Genomic DNA, 14,036 nt, shown 5'->3' with positions numbered 1-14,036 from the left:
TGCAATTTTCATCTTCACACGTGGCTTTTGCCCAGTTCATCATTTTCTCTTAGGGACTTGCCCCTTATGTTGCATTTTTGCTTACCCATGTTGTTTGTCCTTGTGTATCAGAGACGTTAATCTACCCTCCAGCAGTGGTCCATCATTGTGACTTCCATTCTTTCTGCCCATCTATTTCTCACTTATTCCAGTTCTTTACATGGCTATTTAATCTGGGTTTGTTTATATTCACTATTTTTAGTTATCAGGCTGTTTTGCCTAAGACCTTTCATTTCTTCTGGTTTCATAAATCTTTCTCCTTTCCTATTTTTTTCCTCTTTTTTTTTTTTCTGTTCTTTCTGTCTTGTTCATCTAGTCTCTCCCTTTGTGCTACAGACTGAGATCTCAGTGTGGTTCTTCATGCCCTTGCACATTCTCCTTTTAAATCCATTGCCACATGTTCTTTGTACTATCTTTCTCTTGAGATCTGTTTCCTTCTCCTTTTAGCTTGTGGTTATTGTTGTTTTGATTTTTCTACTAATAATACTTTCTACCCCATTTATAATTTTTCTTATGTTCTTCTTTATCCCAATCATTTCTTCTTTCCTGAGACATTCACAACTCATGAAGGTTTTTTTGCCTTCTTTCCTGTTTCCTTGCTTTTCATTTCCCATTTATTCTCTCATTCAGGTTCAGATTGGCCTTTTTAGTCCTTTGTTGTTATGTCTTATGCTAACTCCTTTCTTGATTCCTGTTCTTTCCTCTTTATTTGATGGAATCCCTCTATTTCTTGTAATCTTTCTCCTGTTTCTTTTGTTGTTTTGGTTCAAATAGTTTATTCTAACTAGGTGAGGAAGGTTATCAGCTGTTTAACATTTTTTTGCACCAAGTACACCGCTTAACTATGTCTTTATCTGTTCAGATCTGCTGTTGTTTCAAAGAGGTTATTTAATCCAGTATCTGGACAACTTCCAGTACTTTTCTTCTGCATTATTTGCATGACCTAGCTGTTTCTTTCTAGGTTGGGTATCATCTACTGTCTGTTGCATTTCTCTACACTTTTTATATTATACACTGTATTATAATCTTTGAAAGTAAAGTATCTTATAGCAAGGTAACAAAAATGGAAATGAGCATATGCTTGAGGAATTAATGCCACATTTCAGTTGGATTTTTTTACTCTTAAAAGTCAAGCATATTTACAAAGTTTATCATACTCATTTAAAAACATGTAAATACAATTATAATGAAATTGACCTTAATGTGATGTAGTGGTCTCCTTTACATGTACTGTGGGCTTTAAGTTTAAATCAATGAAAGTAGGAAGTAAAATAAGGGAAGTTGTAAGGATGATGAAATGAGAACATTTTAGCTACATTCCAGAAAATACTCAACTCCTGGGATCAGATAACTCAATTATACATATTGCCAATGTGAATGACTAGTGCCACAGTCTCATACTTTCAGGTCTGACTGACAGACATTGGCAAATGAGTCTCATTATTCACATGATGTTTTCAGTATAGTGCTATGAACAGAAGATCATAACCTAGTAGTATTAGTATAGTGGAGCGCTATTAAGCCACAGACCACTAAACCGCGAAATCGCTTAAGCCGCTGTAGCAAGTCTTGTCCCAAAATTTTTGATGTATTCAATCCACTACCTGGCTCTTTAAAGTTTCTCACACTCTCCTTGTCGTTGACACTGACATAACAAATGTGAGCGAGGATTATCGCGGCTCACCGCTAATTTAAGAACGTGTAAAAACTTGGCTTACGAATTTAATCCTGGCTTTATAACTTCAAGGGGATATTTAAAAAGGATTTGCTTTAATTTGGAAAATAAATAAAATATATTACAATAGAAATCGACCTTTAATCTACCTTATCCGCTCTCTATGTCAGCTTTATGGAGGCCGCCATTGTTACGGAATCACACCTCTCCATACATTAAAGTTAATCCACGGTAAATTCGTGAAAAAAGTGATCAATAATTAAAGTATTATTTTTAATTCTGAATAGTCTATACATTAATATTATAATGATCACGCAATGGCCTGGATGAGGCTCCTCGGCGGAGCTGTTGGCGACTTCGGCTTTTCAGTCACAAAGGTTTAAGCCGCGGTTAAGCAGGTTGACCCCCTTCCCCAAATACTGCGGCTTAATGGCGCTCCACTGTATATAGACATTTTGCAGTCTACTTAAGATTTAAAATTGAAATATTTGGAATATAATACAGTAATGCATGTGCTCAAGATAGAATTTAGCCTTTTAATATTAATCTTATAGGTGACTTGTACAATGTGATCATTTAGCTACTCTTTCCTGAATTATTTTTTTATTATATAGCAATCATGAAATGAAAATGTTACTCTGAATGTATCATAGTTTTTAAGGTGATGTTCAGTACCATCTCTACATTATGAATCACAAGCATGCTTGTTCATGACTGACAAATGTTGGTAATAATGATAAATGTAAATTGTACATGAATTGTTCACTTCATCTTAGTTACTGTAACCTGGTAACCTATTTATAGGATTTTCTTTTTTTTTTTTGTTAGAATTTTGCTTCTTATCAGAAATTCAAAATATTGTACTAAAGAAATTATGAAACATTTTGTTATCCATACCCTTTAAAATATGCTGATTCTGAGCCAGCCATTAACATCTGGTTTGAACTTTATACCCATATAAATAAATTGTTAAAGAGTACTAAAGGAACACTCACAAGATTGTAGTTCAGAACATGTTGGAAACTTGGGAAACAGTTAGAAGCTTTTATACATATCTTACTTACAGGTTTGCCCAAATATTTGAGCTTGGCAGCTGGACAAATATGTCTGTTTATGAGGCCAGTAGTTTATATAACTGGTAGAAATAATTTGTAAGGAATTAAACTCACTTAAATAAATTTGTGATGAAGAGAAACCCACCTGAAGTAAAAATGTGTTCTCAAGACAGCTAGTATTGGTATTAGCATTTTAATTAAAATAAAGTATAGAACAATGAAAGAAGATCGAAAAATTGTTCTGCACTTTATTTGAATTAAAGTGCTAATACCAATACCAGCCATCTTGAGAATACATTTCTACTGAAATAAAGTTTGCGAGTGTACCTTTTGCTTTATTGTTGTACAAGGTTCTAAACAAGAAATACATTTTCAGTGTTTTTTATGTTCAAACAAGATTTTTCATAATTTCATATTTGAGTACTTTGATAATTATGTACAGAAATGAAAAATCAAGTAATATAAATTTATAATCATTTGATATCTTTAAATGTAATTATTATAAAAAAAATTGTATATTTGATAAAAAAAAGGGAATCTATGAGCTAACGCAGTGTAGTGCCAGAAACGTGAAAAAATTTTAACTCTTATGTGCATTATAGTTTCTGAGATTTCAAACGTAAATCACTCAACATTAAACTTTGAATCAGTCTATTAGTCAATGAAAAAGTCCACTTATTGTTTAGACAGTAAAATAAAAGATGCACTTCTTTAGAACTGGATGATTAATTGATAATTGATTACGTCAGTTAGTGTCACATTGAAATGATGAATTAATTTGAATTAGGATTAAATTGATTAATATCATGAAAGTAATTGGTTAATCAAGATGAGCATTTCTTATTATTAGTTTTTAGTTATCCTACCTATCTAAATAATCAAAATACTGCCATTATGATTTCTGAATATTGTTTTTGATTAATTCATCAAGTTTGTTAACCTTAATTAATTAGTGTCAATAAATAATCATTAGTGTCTTTTATTACTATTTTCAGTGCATTCCAGTTATCTAAGTCTTGTATGAAAATAACTAAGTAATTCAATGCAATTGGTTAGTGAGCCCAACAGTTAATCAGTTATGAAAGTTCATTAATTGTCCAGCTCCTCATGTAACTTAATTGACTATAGTAAAATACTGATGTAAGAAATGCACTCCATTCACACCACATCATCAAAGTAATTTTAAATATGACCTCCACTGTAAATATGTATATTTGTTCTTCTGAGTAATATTGTTTGATGAATAATTATATGATGTGTATTATTAATTTATCAAACTTTCTAACATCAAATATGTACTCATTCTTTACTCTTTTTTTTTTTTGCAAAACTTGCTAAGATTGAGTTCATCAAGCAAAATATTGATAAACTAACATAAGTGTAATCACTGTCACGGTGATAATTTAAAGAAAAATTATCATTAACATGTTCACTATGATTATGTTGCAATTTGTTAGAACTTTGTGTTTCATAAAGGTTATACAAAGAACAAAATAAGTATGAATGCAGTTTTTAAACATTTAAAAACAGTAGTTTATAATGAATGATCTTCTACACACATATTTTATGTTGCTTTTCCCAGCAATGCAAGCAGCTAATAAGGGCCTTTTGGATACCCTAAGTGAAACATATGAACAAGAATGGGTAGGATATGAACAAATTCCCATAAAGGCACAGGTAACTCATGAATATTGTACAGGCTAAATATAACTTTATTCTTTAGAAAATAACTAGATTTACCATTTTTATAACTAATATGGTTGGGTTTCTTTAATCCAAATTATTCTTAAATTTCTAATAACAGTTTAACAATAAGTGCAGCAATTTGGTTAATAGCAATGTTATACAAACCCAAACCAATTTACTTATATATCCTGTTTACATTAAAACTTAAGTTTGGAATAAGTCAGTTGTGTTAAAACCTAACAATAGATTAAAAATTTTTGTTATTTATTTAATAAATTTCAATACATCAAGTAGTATACCATTACACTCAAATTTATGTCCTAGTTGTTTTTCATTTCAAAGATTAAAAATCTGTTGATTCTAGTATAATACATTATTTCTCTCACTTAAATAGCTATTCTTGTTTAGTGCTGCCCTCTATTATGAAAATAATTGTTTGGTACATGCTACGATATTTGAAACTCTCACCTGTCTGGAATTAATTTTGATGCATCTTGCATACACGTTATCATGCAACAACTCTCCATCAAAAAGTGTGTGACAGTTTGTTAAAGCATGTTATTCCCTCTTTTCAAATCTACTAAGTTGTTACTTCTCGTTTAGTAGAGCTCGGCATGGCCAAGTGTATTAAGGCGTTTGACTCATAATCCAAGGGTTGAGGGTTCTAATCCTGGTCGCACCAAACATGCTCACCCTTTCAGCCATTGGGGCATTATAATGTGACGGTCAATACCACTATTCGTTGGTAAAAGAGTAACCCAAGAGTTGGCAGTGGTTAGTGATGACTAACTGCCTTCCCTCTAATCTTACACTTCTAAATTAGGGACAGGTAGCGCAGGTAGCCCTCAAGTAGCTTTGCACGAAATTCAAAACAAACAAACAAACAATCATTTAGCAGTACTCATGTTATAACATTTAGTTTTTGCTTTTTTCAGGCATTTTATTTTAATCTTTTCAATATCTTTGTGTTAATTTCTCTACTAAGTGTACTCTTTGTTTTACAAGAGTAATATTTTTAACTTTTTGAGTTGTCCTGAAGTGGAATTATGTTATTTCAACTCGGTTATGGAAATTATTACTTCATTACAACAACTTTCCCTTGCGGCCAACACATTTGTGTTTGGTAATTAATTTTAAATTATTAATTTTACATTACCACTTTGGAGTTCTATTAGCATATTTACAGAAGTATGGGAAAACCTTTGGCTTTAGTTCATCAGGAGAGTGATTTCCCAATGAACTGATTCTCATTGGGCCTTGCCTCAAATTTGGGGACCCACATTTGAAATACAATCCATCAGTTTTGGAAGGATGATACATTCTACTGTTATGTTAATTGTATTTTTCTCCTATATCATTTGCATAAACTTATCATGGTCTTTTTTGTTCAAGGATTGCCTCTAATTAATTTTACTGGTATATTGGTTCTTTATTTAATTGTTGTTTTTCACCCTTACACCATGCCTCATACTGTTACTACACATTTTCTTAATTTAACCAATCACATCTGTTTGATTTTTGTTGTTATTTATCTTTTATACTTCTTCTTATTCACATGGTTTGTGTGAAATCCTTGAGATGGGGTCTATAGAAACATCCCCCAATATTGTACGTAGTATTTTTTAATTATGTTTTATTGTAGTACTCGCTAATATCCTTTGTTCTGTACTGTTTGATTAGGATTCACACATGTTATTTTCAGTTTAACTGTAGTTCAACTTCTAGATCAATCAATAATTAAATTCAATATCTTGTTTGATTAGGTTTAATAAGTTTTTATATTTTGTTTACCCATGGTTCTATTTATGGGTTAATCAATACATAGGTTAAATATCTTTTCTTCAATGCATAATATCATATACATATCTTTATTTTATTATATAATATCAACTATTTCATTTTCTTTTTTTTATAGTTTATACTTTAAACACTTGTGCTATTTAATTTATACTTGTTACCATTCATTTCATTTGTGAGGGCTGCTGGGGTTCAGAGTTTACCCTACCATCTTCCATTATGCTTGCTTACCTCCTATAACAGCTGAATCTGTTTTTCAGTAACCTAGTTTTTGTCAATTTTCCTTCTTTAGCATTACTTCTTTGTGATTTTTTCTTTTCCTCTTGTACCCATTGGATTTGGATTGTGATTCAATTGGCCTGTTTATTCCTTGACTTCTTTTTCCCATTATCACTTCCTAGCGTCTTCACTCTGATCATGCACGCTCCCCTTTTGCTACATGTCTACCCTGCTGTCTGTTGAAGGTACTTCATATATCAAACACTGGGATTACATCTCATACATTCATCTTCTGTTCTTTGCTTTGGGTAGCTGTTTCTTCCTTGTTGGTGTACCATCATTCATCTGTTGCCATCCTTCACTCTTTCATAAGACTGTGGCTAGCTAAGTTACATTTTAATACAACTACTACTTTTTTCTTTTTTAGGGGAATGTCACTTTTTGTCTTTCTCGATCTTGATCTATAGTATGCAGTAGCTGACCAGGTATTCTTTTATCATTCAAATCTGCACTGTAAGACCGTGTTGATTTACATATTTATGATTCCATGATCATGCATTACTCACTGCAAAGATGGGATGTTACACAAGATTTAATGTGTGTTTATCTTTGTGATGTGTTTACTGCTTTAGTTTGCTCATTCCAGACCATACCTGTGGACTACATGGATAAAGAAGTGGATAGCTGCCCATCCTTGCCATATCTTGTATTGAATAAATTGGTATGGTATGCTTTTCAAATTAGGATTTTGTGGTCACCTATTGCACTGTCTCCAGTGTTGATGTTCCTCCAGTCTCTCCACCTCACTTAGTCTAGTATTTTATTCTTGTGGAGTTTGAGAGTTCTTACCACTTTTCATTTCTAAACTACTGGGGTGGTGAACCATGGAGGCATCCTTCCAAATATCTTAATGAAATACAAATAACATATATACATGATTATAAGACTATTCAATTGAGAGTAGGACAGTGGTGTTTTGCTGATGTAGACGACAACATATTCTTTACTGTGTAATGTGAGTGAATCCTCAAAATTTTAGTACTCCCTTTAGGTGTAGATTTTATCCACACATGGATGTCAGTTCCCAGTGATTGGTTTTTGGATTTACAGCTCAACCAATCAACATAAGTCTTCACACCTGTGCCACGGGTGTCTTTATTCCCTTACTGATGTTTCTGTCTGTAGATACATCTTTTTACAATGGGAGAAGAGTGTACATGGTTCAAAAGTGGTGTGGTCTTTCATGTATGTTGTTTGGCTCTCCATTTGTGGAGTGTCCTTTGGATGTTTCTTTCTTTCCCTTGCACTGGTCTCTCGACCTTTTCATGGCAGAATTATAGTTATTCATGTGATAGGAGGTAATGTAATGTAATTAACTCTTGCAATGGGCTTGATATACACACGAGTTTGTTTTCATGTTTGTACATGTTAGGTATTTGTACTATAACTTTTGATACAGCATGTATATCTTCACAAATTTTTGACGACTTTTATTAAAGATTACAAGTTTTTTTGTACACAAAAAATGAAATTTTAATGAAATATTTTTGCTAAAGATTTATTTGTGAAAGTGTCGAGTTTGTTTTATTACTAGTCTGAGTTCAATATGATTCCATGTCATAATAATAAAACTATTCTTCATCCAAAGAATCTCAAATATTATTTGTGTAATCTGTAAAACCTAAATACATTTCAAACATTTGTTTTCAGTAAGACTTTATTTTCTGTATTTTAACTATTTGGGTCTTTAAATTGACCAACCTTGTAACCATAATACAAATAAGGACATATAAGTATAAATTATTTTTTTTTTATTGCTAGAATGACTACGTATTATAACATGAAAATACAAATGTTCAGTCTAAGTAGCTTAAGTCTCATAACGTTATATTTTTATTATATTAACCTTCCAGTTATGTCTAGCTAATGGTACATAATTTGCATTGACAAGGTGCACATGTACTCATGCTATGTATCCAGTAATATAAAACTGGCCTTTAGCTTTTCCTGTTGTGGCTTTTTTTTTTTTTACTGGAATTTTTTTATAATTTCCAGTTACATTTCTGTTATTATACATTGTATATAGATTATTCCTATTAGAAATAAATTATTAAACTTATTTTTCTTAAAATAGAGAAAAAGAAGTAAAGCAAACAATTATCTCTTGTGCATCAATCAAGGTGGTTTTGATATGACCTTTGAACTTGTTTGCTGTTGGACATAAGTTGCTAAGCCTTTTAAAACTTTGCATGTGGATGGTACCAAATAAAATTTTTTTAGATTCTACAACCAAAAAAATCATAAGTGGCTAAACTGATGCTGTATAATTCCACTATAATTAAGCTTAGTAACTAAGATGTATTTAGGTTTAAAAAAATATGAAATTTGAGCAGACTAAAGATACAACCTTCTTGAAATCTAGGCTTGAAAGAATGTGGTAACCATTTCATAGATTAAAATAGCTGAGAAAACTACTAGGAGACATTCTGTTGTATGGAATGGTTATTCACATGTCATATATAGAAATAAGTGTATATATAGGACCATTTCTAAAAATGAAAAGAAGTTGAATGGGGCCACTGAATTTTATTCAGTACATAAGCTATATCTAAGCAAAGTAAAAAGATATGAGGTTCTCATTTTATATTCTAGCATGTCAATATTGGTAGTTTGAGTTCCTTATTTGTACAAAATTAGACAGTATTTTGACATCACAAACATCTAATTTTAAACTGCTGCATTTAGTATACCATGTAACTCATTGAAAATCTGTATTTAGGTGTGTTCTTTTACTATTTACTTTTAACTTTTAAAATAAACTCCTATATAATAAAATTTGAATTATAATCTACAAATTGATTTGAAACTTATTGACATAAATTCATAAAATAGTAATTTAGTAAAATTTTGATTGCAAGTCAGCAAACACAATGGCATGGCCTTTGACCCATGACCTGTTGTGAAAGGGTTAACTTAGCAAAATATAGTAACATTTAAAGTTTTTTACACTGTATGTGGTTTTAGAAAGTTAGGTATTTTGTTTCATTTATTCAGAATTTATTTGAAAACATTTCACATAAAGAAATGAAATATTGATTTCGGTAAAAAACAAAAGTTCAGTACCAGTACTCACTTCTTTGCAAAATAAAGACCTATTACATTGTGTATCAGTCATGAAGATTTTTATGCATGCCAAGAGCCTTGAACAGATAATGAAAGACATCTTCTGACTCGTCTATTTGGTTGTCCTATTGTCATCCACTTGGACACCTCCTCTGTCATTCTATCTGTATCTACTGATGGGGAAGCATTTGCTTTCAGCACATTTGTTTTCCTTGATGTAGATTTTTTTTTCTTAGAGACTTATGACCTCAATGCTCATTTATTAGTCTATTGTGTCTCAGGAAATGGTACACAGTTATGAATTGAATATCTACTGGATCTTTTCCACAGGTTGGTTTTTTCATTGTCTATTTTCAGTGGATCTGCTTCCACTTTAGAAGTCTTTTTATTGTTGGCTTTCTGACTCTCCTTAACCATACCACTTCCACTCTTTTAGTCTTTAACCACAGACGAAATCTCTTTTTATGACTATCCTTTCCTTCGACTTCTTCCCATTTACCATTGCTAGTTACATGATAGTGTTTTTTTATCTGACTTTTTGCTACTGCTCTGGTTATTCTTCTTTTAATTCTCTGTCTCATCAATTTTTTCTATGTCTTTTCAATCAGTCTTTTAGTTTAGTTCCTTATCCAAATTAAAATCTCTGTTTAGGTCTTTGGTCTCTCACTTGTTATGTGTTCAAACCTTTGATCTCATTTCTTGTACCATTTTTATTTTTTATTTTCTTGTTGTTTATGGGAACTGTCACTCTGACATTTTTGTCATGTATATTTACCTCATGGAGAAATTGATATTATTCCATGACCACTTCTTCTTTCCCATAATATGAGCTGCTTGAAAGAATGATTGGTGTTTTTTCTTAGGCACCCTTCTTTCCCTTTCGTCCCTATACAGTCATTTTAGCTCTGGCTGTCTCCTTTTTCCTCTATAGGAGATTTGTTTTTATCTTGCCCATAATTTCATCTTTAGAATGTCTTTTCTTACCATAGAATTTACTCTTTCTTTAGTGATGTATCTCCTTCCACTTTGGTTTCTTTTTACATTTCATTCAGCTAGTTTATTCCTCTGCACATGAGGACATTTTTCCCTTGTTTCATGCCTTTTTTCATCTCATGGCATTTATTTCCTAGGGCAATAGGTATATCTGGATGGGATGTGGATGACCACTTATACTTTTGTGTCACATTACTAACACCAAATTGCTGTTTCCATCTACCTCGTGTTTATTTGCTTTCTAGTTGTTATTCTCCATTCTTCACAGAGACTCACAGAAGTTAAGTTAGTAATTTTCTCTTTTTCTTTTTTACAAGTTTCCCAAGTACTTTATTTTATCAATATATTTATATTATGGGGACAATAAAAACAGTGAGATTGATGTTACTTTACAGGAAACACTTCTGATATGTTCATTAAGCCCTCCAGTGGCACAGTGGTATGTCTGCAGACTCGCATTGCTAAAAACTGGATCTTGATATCCATGGTGGACAGAGTACAGATAACCCTATGTGTGGATTTGTGCTTAATTCCAAATAACAAATCATAATGCTCATTAAATAAGGGATAAGAGAGAGTGTTAAGTCCATTTGCTGTTTTTTAGGTGTGGTTTTCCACAGGGCCATTTTGGCAGTATATATGCATGAATATTACATTCTCAGCCATCTTTCAGAAAACCAAAAAATATATAAAAAAAAAAGACATCAGAATGCCCTCATACCTACCTGATGTCTGCTGTTACTATTTGTGGTAACTTGTACAGTTTATTAGTGTGGAACATTTTTCATTGTGGTTCATGCACTTCAGTGTTCTCTCCCTACATGAATCCATTCCAAGCCAGTTGAGTTGATGTAATTCGATTAATATGAATTTAAATTAATGCACCTTTTCATGGGAAGTAGTTGTTCACATGGAAGTGCACTATAGGCCACTGAATATCCTAGGAACCAGATGATTTCTAGTGGTTAGAGTTGCCAAATGTTTTTTTTTTGTTGTTCTCATTAAGATGCAGGTCTAGGGTGATTCCCTTTTGCATCTACTTGTTATGATACTTGTTTCACACAAGTTGTTCTTCAGTACTCTACTCTTGATTTACTATCCATCCCACACTACACATACATTCCTGATATAGTGAGCTATCTTCCATACTTTTCACCTAGCAATACTGGCACCATGCCAAAGGTACTTTTTACTGAACCTATTTCTCACTATCCTTTATTAGGTGAAGAGTGTTTCTTGCCTAAGAAGGATGCAGTGTTGCACTAAGTGTTGTCTTTCTAGGGTATATCCCCCTTATGGTGAGCGAAATATTTCATGTGTTTTTTTATTTCTGGTGCTATAATTTTAGACAGTAGCTCATCTCTTCAAACTTTTAGTACACCAGTCTTTCCACTTTATTGTCAATATATTATTCTCTCTCCTCTGTAGGGATGAGTAACATTTCTGAAGTGAACATTTTTCTTACCTGAAAATGTTTAAAGTAGATACCTCCCAGCTGAATCATCCATCCTTCTCCCCCCCCCCTTTCCTTACTGTTTTTCAAGAGTGAACCTTTATAGTAATGCTAGATCTCAGGGGGTGTCTTGTACATGTAGGATGTGTCACTCTTCCATTGACGGAGAGCTGTAGTGTGATAATGATTACATCAAAGGCTAATGCAATTTATATTAGTATGTATAGGGGGGATAATTTTGTTCAAAACTTGTGGTATATGCAAAAATCTTCTCAACAGGTGCTTCCAGTAATAGCTTCTTGTTCTGTAGAGATCTGTATGAAATACACTTAAGTAAGGAAAATGTTATGTTGTTGACCCAAATACAAAAAATTGGGATATTATTACAGCAATTTTAAACTAGTGTTTTACTTACAAATACTAACCACACCAAAATATAGAAATGGATATTTTCATAATTGTAAGAACTAAGTATATTTGTAATTACATTATGGAAAAGGTAGCAAAACCAACCCCCAAGTTGTTGAGTGTTGTTTAGAGTAAAGGCAAAGTTATTTATCTGTGCCAGCTATCTCTAATTTATAAGTGATAAAATAGAGGAAAAGCAGATAATCAACACCACCCAGGGCCAATTCTTGGGCTATTCTTTACCAACAAATAGTGGGATTCTCTATGGCATTATAATATTCCGACAGCTGAAAGGGTAAGCTTGTTGAGTTAGGATTAGAACCTGTGACTTTCAAATTGCAAGTTAATTGCACTCACCACTGTGATGATGGTACTGAGGATAACTGCACACTTAGTGTTAACATTAAAAAAATTAGAGAAGCAGACCTACCAGTTACTTTTTTTTACTTTATAAAGTGAACTAGTTTAAGTATTACTTAATAAGAATTTTAAACCTCTTTTAGTGATAAACCTGCTTAAAAGCAAAAAATACCTGTTTAACTCAGTTTTTCCGTACTGAATTATGACTTGAAGGAAAATGCACACTGTGAATTTATGGCATTTGGTTAACAATATAACTCTGTGTTAATACATGAATATACATTTGAATTTGAATACCAGCGTTTATGAAATATATATAAACCAGTGAAGGAAATAAGTGAGTATATTATGAAATTTCTTAAAGAGCTTGGAGCTGTTAGTTGAAGACTTCTGTATGAAGCTAACTGATCAAGTTTCTGCTCCATTGAACTCTTACATCAATCAGTTTCCTGATATGAGAGTAAGTTTTATATCTTATATTTTATTCTTTTCTTCCAAAATAAATGTTATTTTTGGAGAAAAAAAATTGTTATTTTGTGTAATGTAGAAATTCAATTTTTTGTTTTATAAAGAATTTATTAATCTTCATATTAGTTACAGATGTGTAAATTGAAATTAGGTATTAAAATGAATGAGCTCTCACTCTATATCTATCTATATAGAGTAGTATAGACACACCAGACATCTGTGGTCAAATTAGCATCTCGATTCTATTGTACATATTTTAACACAGAATTTTATAGAATAAAAATTCCAGTCACATATCTGAAAATCTACAAGTCCACTTGTTAAGTAGGCCTAACATTAGTTAAGCCTTTTGTTAAGTACAACATATACTTGATAAAAAGATAAGTTAACACTGTAACTTATGAATGTATGTTTTTTGCTTTATTTAACTTCAGGCTAAATTTTACAATACTTAACACTATCCATAAATAAACTTAATGTTGTTCTATAACTTAGTTTTAGAAGTTTTTTGAAAACTTTAACCTTGTCATATGTTGTGCAAAATGTATTTACATTCACCTTTTGTTTAAATCTATTAAATTGAATTGTGTGCACATGTGTATTTATATAGTGAGGTGCACATCCATTTTTAAGATGAACAAAAACTGAATATTATTATCATATATCTGTGTATGTTTATCTCTGTGTTTATGCCAGTAATGTTTTGCATAAGCAGTAGTGTTTAACTTTTATTAAAATCTGTTAGATTTACCTCTGAAAT

At 31.9% G+C, this 14,036-nt stretch overlaps 1 protein-coding gene across 4 annotated transcripts in view; it reads left to right on the top strand.

Moving 5' to 3' along the window:
• The window catches only part of LOC143255254 (myc box-dependent-interacting protein 1-like), an 81,157-nt gene that overhangs the window by 22,882 nt on the left and 44,239 nt on the right, over positions 1–14,036 (top strand). For all 4 annotated transcript variants that reach the window (XR_013030485.1, XR_013030486.1, XM_076510643.1 and 1 more), the window contains 2 exons: positions 4,352–4,446; positions 13,173–13,268. Coding sequence is in view for 2 of the 4 variants with exons in the window: in XM_076510643.1 (XP_076366758.1) it covers positions 4,352–4,446; positions 13,173–13,268 (191 nt within the window). In the remaining 2 variants the exon portion in view is untranslated. The remainder of the gene's footprint in view (positions 1–4,351; positions 4,447–13,172; positions 13,269–14,036) is intronic.

Source organism: Tachypleus tridentatus, chromosome 7 (assembly GCF_004210375.1).
Source record: "Tachypleus tridentatus isolate NWPU-2018 chromosome 7, ASM421037v1, whole genome shotgun sequence".
NCBI lineage: Eukaryota > Metazoa > Arthropoda > Merostomata > Xiphosura > Limulidae > Tachypleus > Tachypleus tridentatus.
The sequence above is the reverse complement of the archived record's forward strand: the minus strand, read 5'-3'. Positions and strand labels throughout refer to the sequence as shown.